The sequence below is a fragment of the Cadophora gregata genome (assembly GCF_030347475.1).
Source record: "Cadophora gregata isolate MNR1 chromosome Unknown scaffold_16, whole genome shotgun sequence".
NCBI lineage: Eukaryota > Fungi > Ascomycota > Leotiomycetes > Helotiales > Ploettnerulaceae > Cadophora > Cadophora gregata.
In genome coordinates, this window is record NW_026695939.1 from 499,741 (window position 1) to 510,893 (window position 11,153).

Below are 11,153 nucleotides of genomic sequence, written 5' to 3' on the forward strand. Positions count from 1 at the left end.
CTCCTGTGGTGCAGCAGTCCTGCATTTCGTACCGGCATCAGATCAGATCGGGAGCAGACAGGTATGGGGGACATGGCAGACATGACTAGGTCTGGGGATCACATGCCGGTCCTGTATGGGGGAAATTGGGGGATGGGAGGGATGTGGGATGTCGCCTTTGGTGTTGTTGAGGTTGGCTCTTGACAATGTAGGCGGTGATGATGGTGTGGTTGCATGGTCATGGTCGTTGCATCTTGGCGGGAGCTGATAACGATTCGCCCGACCGGCTCTCGATCGGCTAGCACGCCAGCCCCCAGCCTACCTAGGTACAACCGTACAACCTTCGTTAGTTCGCGCTCTTGCTCTTGAGGTGCCAGTACAGTACAAAGATAAGCCGCTTGATTCGAGCTTCACTCCTCATCATAAATGCTCCATTATTGCACCTTGCTGCGCCTGAAACTTTGTAGAAGTCTGTCGTTGTTGTTCTGCTTCAGCTCGACATCCAACACTGCAATTGCACCATCACCACCACAGTCATTTCATCTCGGGTCGTCGTCAAGGTTGATCCAAACCAAACATCCATAAGCGCTGTGGTCCAGTCACGAGATAAGGTTGCGGGTCCGGTCCCTGAGACTGACTCCCGATCTCCATTCTATCCCGTCCGTCACACTACACTACACTGCGTCCAAGCATCATCATCTATCGTCGAGTGAAGGGATTCTCCGCAAACTTCCTCAGCTTCGCTCAGCTGTGACTCCCCCATCAGCCAAACCACGCGAGGATCCTTTTCAACAATGATGTGCGCCGTTGCCTGAGCTGTAGGCCCCCAGCTACCCCTGCTGTTGACCTAGTTGGACTTACCGGAACCCTTCCAATACGTCCACCGCCAGCTCCAGCGCCATCCCCAACTCTCCTTCGGTATTCACTTCAGCACACAAAGGTGCCCATTCGTATAATCACTAGCGATCAGACTACGATGGATGCCCAAATCATGAGGTATCCAGGCTCTACTTCATTCGACATCTAGCCCTACGATAGCTGCCGTGAAGCCTTGCGGGCGGGAGCAGGCAAGAGCTTCTCGCACAAGCTGTGCACCCTACAGCATCCCACAACGACAGCATCTTCAGACTCGACCTCCTCGTCGATCACAAAAGTCCCAAGATGCATCAGCATCCTCGACCATCGCCAGTTACGGCCTCGCCAGCCTCCTCCCCTAGAACGAACCCTACTCGTACAAACAATCCCAGAGAAGAAGGCTCGAGTTCGAATTCCAGGTTAGCAGCAGACATGCCTGCATACAACGAGGCTGATGAAGGCAGTGGAGATAGCGGTGTTATAGCTACAACTGGTCCAAGTCGAGATGTTGTAAAGAAATTGGACCAAATCATACAGGTGAGGTTGTCTATTCATCATAGGCGTTGAAACTGGCGTACTAATGATTTTGGCGGGCTAGAACTTCCACACCAAGGCTGCCTATCTTGTCTTGCAATCTCGAATGCCGTTACCCGTGGTATTCACTAAAGATGGGACGAAGAAGGTTAATAAATGGGTACGTTTTGGGGTAGCCTCTTCTCGGTTGCCTCCATAAGCTAAACGCAAGTTATTGCAGTTCCAAATTGAAACAGACGATACAAGCGCTTTCAAGGACGACCTCATTTTGTGGAAAACTTGCGGCGGATACCAAAACCGACCCGTGCCACTTATAATTGAAACATTCATCGACACGTCGAATTTGACAACCAGTCAGAGCTTGGTCATTGTTGACGATCAAGGGAAGAGATGGGATGTTCTAGAGGCATTGAACAGGTCAAGCGGATCAAGAGAAAATAGCGAGGTAATTCTGGAAAGGTGGAAAATCGAACTTAAAGATAGTCCGGGAGAAAGGACACACGACTTTGGTTCTACATTGCCCACAGTCTACAAGAAGTGCATTGTCTTCTTTCGCTCGTTGTATGCGACAACCAAATTTGTCCCAGCTTGGAGATTTGTAAAGAATTTGGCGAAGAGCGGATCGGCCAACAGTTCGCTGCGGGTCAGTTGCCGTATCTTGTCCGGTGATGTCCAACGAAGTCGATTCGATGCGCTTACTCATCCCTTATACGAGTATGGAGGCCCGGTCACAACGGACTATCTTCTCGGCACCACTGAGACTCCTGTAGGACAATTTTCAGCCGAAGTCTCATACCGAAACGATTGTAATTTCCGTGTTGACGACTCTGAGGCACTTCTGAGCTCGAGATTTATGGGTGCAGATGAACATTTCTTCCAGCCATCGTTAAGTGCAAAAGATAGCCGTCGTGGCGCCTCGAGAACCGTCGAAGTTGGATCGTTACCTGCGCATCGACAGCAACACAACGAAGAATCTGAGCCTATCCAAGCTTATGGCAGTCTTTCTACCTTTCATGGTGATGCGCCTCCCGGGGCCTCAAGCCCCATCTCCGCTCTGCGAGCTGCTAAAACTATGGGATCGGAAGCAAGCTCTCCAACTGTGGGATCAGGATCAGCTCCAAAATCCAGGCCAATGCAAACTTCCAGAGCCTCGCTTATCTCAATGGAAGGTGTGACATCCGCGAGGAGGCCTTCATTGTCGTTTCAGCCGTTCAAAGCAGGTTCGTTATCTTCGTCACCCGGACGCAATAGTCCATTTCAACATCCCGGTGATTTGCCGCCACAATCACCGCAATCGTTACCACGGTTGTCAGGAATTAGTGCATTAACACAGGCACGAAATCGCTCCTCACTTACAGCCGGTATGCCTGCCACTCTTAGAGGTGGACCGATTGTTCCTGATAATGCAGTCACTGCATCCGCATCGAGCTCGCCCAAACCTACACCTTTAAGTAGGTATAGCAGCAGTTTTACTCATCGACGTGGAAGGTCGTCTTTCGGCGGGACCAGTAAAATTGTGGACGAAGACCAGGGAAGCAGCGGCAAGCAGAGCCTGTCGTCTTCAGCACAACCTGGATCCGGTCTTCTCAACGACCTCGGAGCTGGTGCCAGTTCAGACTCGCTGCAGACTGATGATGATAATATCTCCGAATTTCTCAAGTTACTGGACAGTAAGAAAACTCTACAGAGCTTCGAGCCTTCAGGAGAGGCATCGACGAAGCGGACAAGTGCACAGCTATCAAAGTTTCAGTCGATGCGAGAGTCAAACAATGCATTGACGGAGTCTATGTCATCTTCCACTATGCTCCATCGATCATCAAGCTCTTCAAGCCGACAATTGTCCAGTGTTCCTCCAATGGTAGCAGCAACCTCGATGTCGGTTTCCTCATCGCCGGGTAAGCCAGTATCGCCGCATACACCTCATACACCGGCTATTCCGTCACGATTGAGTGCCAATTCTATAGCAGAGTATACTTCTGAACCTCGAAGACTTAGCTACCGCAGTAGGACTGCGCCAGAGGCTCCATTGGAGGATGTTGCAGATGATGAACAATCAAATGAGCGGGGCACGAATGCGATCAATATCCCAACATCACCACGAACATACTATCCCCATGCGAGAAGGTCAAGTTCTGTTGCACAACAGCATCGGTCTATCGCTGTCGAGGAGGACCTGGGAGATCTACCATTTGGCATTCATCGTAGCATCAGCCTTGGTGCGGATGAGCGTGAGCCGCCAAGTCTCAGTGCCCTTCTGGGGATCAGTCAAGCAGCCGATCCCGTTGCATCAGCTTCGTCTCCGTCTCCTTCGCGGCTATTACAACCAGCTCCTCATTTGAAAGAATCATCTACTGCAATGTCTCGCCAGCCCTCGTCTTCCCTCGATGCTAATGATTCGGAAGCGGCTCAAATGGCTAGGGGACAGTCGGCTGGCTCCATGAACTCCCCCTATCGTCCGAGATTGGGTCGAGGTGGAGGACGGGGTGTGACCCCTCCAACAGCGTCTTCATCCAGCTTGATTGAACGAGCAAGCGGAAGTGGCACGAGCGAGAGAGCCAGCGGTAGACTCAGCTTTACGAGAACCGCTGGTGCATACGAGCATGATGATGAGCCCCTGCTCTTCCAAATGAGCGAAATAGGACGGGATAATTCGAGGAAGAGTCTTGAAGATAACAGAGGAGGTGGGATGGCCGGTACCAGTGAGCGACATGGCTTTGACGCACGAGGTGGAGGAGATTCCGGCTCAAGCAGCCGTAGGCCCAGCCGACGAGGTTGGCACGGAGAGTAAATCCTGCATTGCAGGTCTCAAGAGAAGTCCAAGGGCGGATGAGTTTCTTGAGGACATACGTTTCAAGCATTGATGCATGCCATCTCTGGATGTTTTTCACATATTGCACAGCGCAGCGCAAGCGAGCAAGCGAGCAACATTTATGCCTGTCTGGTTCCGCGGATAATTAGCAGGAGTCTGGATTGGGCATTTACAGGTTGCCTTTGATTTCGAAATGCTTAGGCGCGGTATATAGCGGTTAGCGGGTTGCGGGCCCTGGTGGATTCTTCTTATTACACTTTTCGGCGCTACCTGATGAATGTTTCATTTGATGCATGCATATCTTGGGGCGACCGGGAACAGATTATTTTCCCAGATTGATATTGGATGGATAGGATTTGATACCTTGGATTGGAGTTTATAAAGAGGCTGCTGTTGTTTATAGGCGAACTATTATTGAGATATCTGATGATAAACTTGAACCACCTTCAGCGGAAATGTCGATTTCTGGTCCCTACTGTATGACTTCCCACTTTGAAGTAGTCCCTAATAATAAATACAGGCTTTACTATTAGGGATCATAGAAATCGATATGATAGGCTCTGAATCTGGATCAGGTAGACATCTCCATGTTCGAAGAGATAAGACACTTTCATCTAAGCGAAGTACGAGATCCATATTATTAAAGGCTCCGAAGTCAAAAGTGACTGAGTAACTCAATAACCAGTCTTTAACGTGCCTTTTATGAAACCTAGCATGATGAGATAACAAATGACGGAGGAGGAACTCGGCACATCTGGTACAGAAAGCAACGTTCGCGGTATTCATAGCTTTTGCTCGAAATCTGTACTTTCTCTCCAGTTGTCGTCCCGACCCAACTTTCTTTCGCCTTACGCCACCTCCCATCCTTCTCTTATCGTTCCCCTGCTTCCTCTTCCTTTCGGAAATTCTATTCAAATTGATATCTCCTCCTCAGGCATCAAATCAACTCATAACCCAACCCATTTCCGCGCGAGATACGAGGCGAAAGACTCATACCAACCTCAACTTCCCACACTATGCGCCGACCAGCGCGGCTCGGCGTTATCTTCAACTAGATATTAATTCCATCCAGGCAGCACAGAGAAGATAAATCAGGCGTGCAATCTATGCGGTGCGGAGTTGAAGATGGTATGTCCGGAATGGATCCAACACGAACAGAAGGGTTGCAAACAAGCACTATCAGAGCCCACACAGTACCCCAACAACCAATCCCTTCAACCCCATAACTCAATCAATCCTCGCCCTCCCCCCTCCTAGCACCCCAAAACCCCCTCCCGTACGACACCAGAATCTCCTCTCCCTTCCTAACCCCCTTCCCCTTCCCACTCCTCCCCTCCGGCAAAACCCACACCCCCATCCCCCTCTCCTTCCTCACCGGATCCCAGATCTCTTTAAACTCGGCATTGGCCCGCTCCGCTACGCCGCGGTAGTCGTTGATGAAGCGCGCTTCGTTGCCGCGTCTGTCGGCGTCGATTCCGATGCCTAGTTCGCGGTCGAGGCTTAGGTCGTAATTGGAGGATGCGTGGGGGTCTATGGGTGGTGGGTTTGGGGACGGAGGGGGAGACCCTTCTGGATTTGTGGTGGGGTTGGGGAGGGGAGAGGCGTGGATCTCGCCGATGTATTGGAGGATGAAAGTACCTGGTTTTAGGTCTTTGGTTGCGAATAGGCCGCTTTGGCCATTGGCGGGATGGGTGAGTGTTGTTATTGATGTTATTTTGACGAGGGAGCTGGGTCCCTTGGGGGTGTTTGGTGGGAGGTCTTTGGTTTCTTGGGGACGGGTGCGGAGGGCTGTTAGGTGGGTGGGTTTGAGGGTTGGGGAGTAGGCTGGGTTTGTGAGGTAGGGGAGGTTGGTGGGCCAGTTTTTGGGAGGCATTTTCGGTGAGGAGAAGTGTTTCTCTTAGATGATAGATGAGTGAGAACAAATCACTCGCTGAGGTTAGGTCGTGGGATGAACTGTATGGTATTAGCGCATGTTTTGTCAATATTGGTGGAGATAAAATCGGAAGGTTGTGATATGTATGCCCATCCGAGAGATCAGCTATATAGATGTATCTCAGACTCCACCACTCCCTATGTTTAAGACAGCTCAGGCTTTATAGAAGCGATCAGAAAATATTGCCCAGCTTGAAATCCAACATCGATTCATGAAAGGAATTTCTTCAAGAAGACATAAGACAGAGGCTAAATTCCGGTAATTAACTCACTTATTAAAGAACCTCAAACTTTTAAATTTCATTTGCAGCAAAACGCAACAGCTTCAGCAGCTTACAGCACATCAAAACAAAACAATGAAGGCATTCTCAAAAATTCAAACCCTGTCGCGCACGCCAAGCCACTTGCCTTAAGCGAGCTGCACCCCAGCCGTGCCACCCCTGTCCCCACCTGTCAAAACAGCAATGACGCAAGGGTTTTTCGAGCTCCGTTTGCAGCGGGAAATTTCCAAGTCACATCGCATCACATCTCGATCCAGGACAACATGGCATTCTGGCAATCTCGTTCCCCCGTTGGCTGACCAGGGGACTGATCGCTGGTTCGCCATCCGCACATACATTGATCCGTGAGTCCTAATCTTGTCGCCTTGTGACATGACGTAGCGGATGTTTTGTCCCCGTGAGCATTTCAGGAACAGGTTGAGGGAGGCGGGAACTACACCTGCACTCCTCCAGAGGATTAAGTGTCACACAGTGATAGGGCGGGCGGAGGAAAATCTCCCCTTGTTTCGGAGCATGTGAGGTCATCTGTATGATGGTAATGCGCCACAATACCAGGCAAGCTTGTCGTGGGGTAAGCTTGCTTGAGCTCGAGGAGCTGGGGGGGTATAAAGTTGTCTACCAGCCACACCTGGAGCTGTTTGTTTTCTTTGTTCTTTAGAAAGTGAATTCGTGCCAGACCTGAAACTTGAACTCCTTATTTTCATACTACAAAACGCTTCTTTGAATTGATCAACTCCCAAATTCAAAACGGTAAGCTCTTCGTCTCCATCTTCCACTTCCAACGAAGGCTCAACACAGCTAACCATACCGCTCCAGAACACACAAAACCACCACACAACAACCCAACAACAACTCTCACCATGCCTTCTCTCATCGACAACCTCGGCTCCCTCATCTCCTCAATCGTAAACGGCATCACCGCCATCATCGGCTCCATCCTCGCCGTCATCCAATCCGTCTTCAACACCATCTTCGGCATCATCGGTTCCGCCCTCTCAGCTGTCGGTACAATGGTCGCTGGACTGGCGCAGACATTCGAGGGTCTCCTGAAATTCTTGTTGAGTAAGTCATCCTCTTGCGTTTATATGTTCTGGAAATTCTTTGCGGGCTCTGAGGCTGACTGTTGTGATTTATGCAGGCAACATCGTCGTCATCGGAGCAATCGTCGGCGCGCTCTTCTTGTACGGTGTCTATCAGCAACGCAATGGAAAGGCTATTTCGCAACGTCCTGCTGGCGCGAAGAAGATCAACTAGAAGGAGAGTGGCGACAGTTGGAGCTGAGCTTTGTGTTTTGCGATCTGGAGTTGATTTGCCTTCTGCAGATTTGATGTTTGATAGGAGGGCTGAACGGGAGAGGGAGTTTGTGGACTAGATCTTTGTCGTCCGGGAATGGTGTGGGAGGATGTGGGAGGATAGCAGGAGATATCAATGTCCGGGATGGGAGTGGGATACAGGGCGTAGATAGATACCATCAATGAATGCACATGCGATTGCAAGACTAAATTCGTGGTATTTGGAAATAGTATTGCGTATATTTACCTAAAGTGATACTTTTATAATGCCAAAGAAAGCGAGAGGAGGTTCTTGCTTGTCGAGCGCGGTGCTCTTGATAAGGTTTGTGTACTATCGCAGACCATCATCACCGATAAGAGAAGTCGCGCGCAGTACTTGTATTCCGTTCTTGTTCCACGTCCTTGTAGAGCTTGTCTAGAGCCAAGTTGCTTAGCCAAAGCCAATCACTCCCGTCCCTCCAAAAGTGAACTTCCAACTCACCATTCAAATTCACACTCGCCTCACCTCGTCTCATCAATCCTCAGAACTACTATACCAAGTGTATAAAGACAGGACTGGACCCCTTAAACCCCCGGACTTCTCAGCAACCTGCCTCACAACATAGCACGACGTCTTAGGACGTAGGATAAAAGGAATATCCAGCCGGGTTTTAATCTCCCCATTGCGGCCGCGGTGGGAGTTTGTTTGCTGAATTTTATTGTTGCCTTTTGTGAAGCTGGTATGAGGGTCTGTTGATTTTTTCCCCAGAGTTTATGGGCGGCTCGCTAAGACACATGGGCGTTTTTGAGGATGGTGGAAGATTTTGGTGTAGCTGGATTAGTGAGAGTGAATGCTATTGACTTGTAATTCGTCTTTGTGCTTCAAAGATACTCAAGTGATATGAGCTGGGTCTGACCCCTATCATGAGCTGAGCAAGGCCATCAGCTCTGCAATGAGAGCGCACTGTGGAAGTTTCGTAAAAGCTTCCAGGGACTTGTGGACGGGGAAGAGCCTCGGATCTTACTTGTAAGTATCTAGCACAGGACCACTACCGAACTTTGGAGACAGCAGGGTAGCGGAAGAAAAGTGACCAGGCTTGGGATCGGCACGTTCTGTCACGTCACCCGGAAAGCTTGTCTGGGCACTAGGACGAAAGGTAAACACAGGGCTGGGTCTAGGACCATTGGGGCTGAAAACCCTGCCACCACTTAAATGATTCCTAGCAAATGAAGATTTCTATGCATTTAGTGTAGAACCCATGCCAATAGGTTATTCTGAGGCAGAGACTTGAGGTGCGGAACCGAGGGGAAGGATATGGGGGCGCTGCGCTATTGAAAAGTCGAAATACTAGAAGAGAAGTCCAGGGAAGCCCAGTGACATTCTTTAGTCTATTTGTTCTTAGGGAAGTTCGACGGAAGTAGCAAAGTATGCAATGGGAATAATAGGGAAAACAGAAGCTAGGATGAACACGCAAAAGCCACAGTCGAACGGACGGACATGTAAAATTCAGGTTGTAGTTGGAAGAGCTAGTGAAGATGAGCAGTGGAGGACTCTGCTCCGTGCGAAGTAGTCCAGTTGCGTTCGACCACCAAGTCCAAAATCAAGAGCACAATATTAAATCCAGTTTATGCAGCAGACGAATTATCACAGGAAATAACAGGCATGCTCAGTGAGAAGACATGGGGCCGAATCTCGCTTGGCCTCGGCAACAAGATAGGGGTCCAAAATGATGATGCGAGGATGCATTTAAGAATAACCACACCTAGGGGATTTTCAAAGTGGCATCTGATGGAAAAACTAAATCAGAAGACTCAAATCACTTACTAGTGTCCTAAGCATTAGTCGCAGCGGAAACGTACTCCTCCGACCTCGTCGTTGTCGTCGTCCTCAAGATGGGCCAAAGACACGTGACTTGAGGGATAATCGCCATTGGAAGGAGTGAAGTGGGATTTTTTTTTCTGGCGGTGTGAGGGCGTCAAGCGTGGGGATGCTCATTTAGCTCAACTTGCAGGAGATAGAGCAGGACATATGCGCCCCGGTGAGCAATGTAGATTATCATCAACAGCGCGGGGGGCTTCTTGAATGGCCGCGCTGGTACCTTCGTGGATCTTCACCTAGGTAATACAGCAGAGGGGTGTTACGACAGCTGTCTCGTCAGTGCGTGCATTTTACGCTTGGCGCGCTATTGATGCGGTGGCGTTCTTGATGGTCCTTTCGTTGCTGGCGGATATCGCGATTGGGGGCTGCTTTTTAGTGAGAGAGAGACACGTCTCCGAGATCTAGCAGGCTATTCGTGCGTTTGCGGGTGACCTTGAATTCCTTGAATTCTGGAGGTCTCGCAGGTCAAACGGGCCACCGTAATATCTTAACCTCCTCGCAAAATACCGTAAAAATCCATCGCTGGCGGCCGGGCTTTCACGATAGTCCGGCCTGTTTTCGAAGGGGTGTTGCGACTGCAGGCTTGCTGTCCAGATGATCAAAAGTTGGAAAATGTTGAACCAGAGCAGTGGTAGCCTATCAATCCCTATGAGGCCTGCGACTTCTCTCAAAGAAGCAGCTGCAAAGCGTCCCGGAAGGCGCAGCGACAGGTGCTGAAAGTGTGCTGAATGCAACCGACCAGTCTCTTTCGTGCGGGGGGGTAATGTGAATTTTGCTTTGCGTATCTCGTAAGAGGGTCAGGCAGACGAAGGAATGGTCTTGATACATAGGGCAAAGGGATTGTCGATATCAAATCCTGTATCCACATCCGCTTCTCCCTAGTAGTGATTCAGCTTTGCCAGCTGCGCTTTGTTTGGAGCTGTCTGGTTGGACGAGTCGCTTCCCAGGAACAATAATCACTCCACTTTGTGAAGCAGCGGTATCAAGTATGCTATGTTGGTCAATGGGGATCTGGAAGAAGGAGCCTTCCATTGGACCTACAGTTACAGAATTACGAATTGATATTGCTAGTGTTTGGTAAAATAGAGGGTTGACGGTCAACGATCGACTCTGGTGGAGATCCGAGGCTGGGCTTCGCAACAGGCGCAGATGCAAACTGTTGTGAACTGAGTCAAGCTCGGGCGTGTGGGAGCAAGTGACCAAAGAAATTCCCCGATGGAACTTCGGAAATCAGCAGCACGGCCAAGGTGCATAATGAAGTGTTTGTATTCCTAGGTAAGTCGCATCTGTAGGCTGTAGATACATTGTCTCAGTAGGCGACTTTGTAGCTGACATTCTCACTGCTCGGTTGTTGAATCACAGCCATGAGCTCATCAAGCCACCTCAGAGAAAGATTTCATCTGATGATAGAACTTCTCGAATTAGTCCAGTGCTGCAGCAATTTTGAAGAAAGTGCTCTTCAAAGACCGGCCACTGCGATCATTATGCGGCCGGATTCGTGGTAGACCGTCAACCATCAACGTGTACAGGTGAAAATTTCTGGGGAAACAAGTCTCTCTGCCCTACCAGCCGAGGGGAAACAGGCATAGAGCTTGTGATATCTTTCTCCAAAT

At 49.8% G+C, this 11,153-nt stretch overlaps 3 protein-coding genes across 3 annotated transcripts; 2 read left to right on the forward strand and 1 right to left on the reverse strand.

The window, feature by feature from the left end:
• Positions 1-1,140: 1,140 nt before the first annotated feature.
• On the forward strand, positions 1,141-4,156 carry ATG13 (autophagy protein 13; the record flags this gene model as incomplete). The annotated part of the gene is made up of 3 exons (XM_058498830.1): positions 1,141-1,371; positions 1,433-1,528; positions 1,589-4,156. The coding sequence occupies 3 exons, from the start codon at positions 1,141-1,143 to the stop codon at positions 4,154-4,156; spliced, it is 2,895 nt and encodes a 964-aa protein (XP_058351096.1).
• Positions 4,157-5,408: 1,252 nt separating this feature from the next.
• On the reverse strand, positions 5,409-6,442 carry ONS95_005424 (uncharacterized protein; the record flags this gene model as incomplete). The annotated part of the gene is made up of 2 exons (XM_058498831.1): positions 6,382-6,442; positions 5,409-6,130 (listed from the first exon to the last, which is right to left on the reverse strand). Exon 2 carries the CDS (start codon positions 6,048-6,050, stop codon positions 5,409-5,411), a length of 642 nt encoding a protein of 213 aa, XP_058351097.1. The 5' UTR covers positions 6,051-6,130; positions 6,382-6,442.
• An 808-nt stretch (positions 6,443-7,250) lies between these two features.
• ONS95_005425 (uncharacterized protein) lies at positions 7,251-7,644 on the forward strand (the record flags this gene model as incomplete). Its single annotated transcript, XM_058498832.1, has 2 exons — positions 7,251-7,452; positions 7,529-7,644. 2 exons carry the CDS (start codon positions 7,251-7,253, stop codon positions 7,642-7,644), a joined length of 318 nt encoding a protein of 105 aa, XP_058351098.1.
• Positions 7,645-11,153: the final 3,509 nt, after the last annotated feature.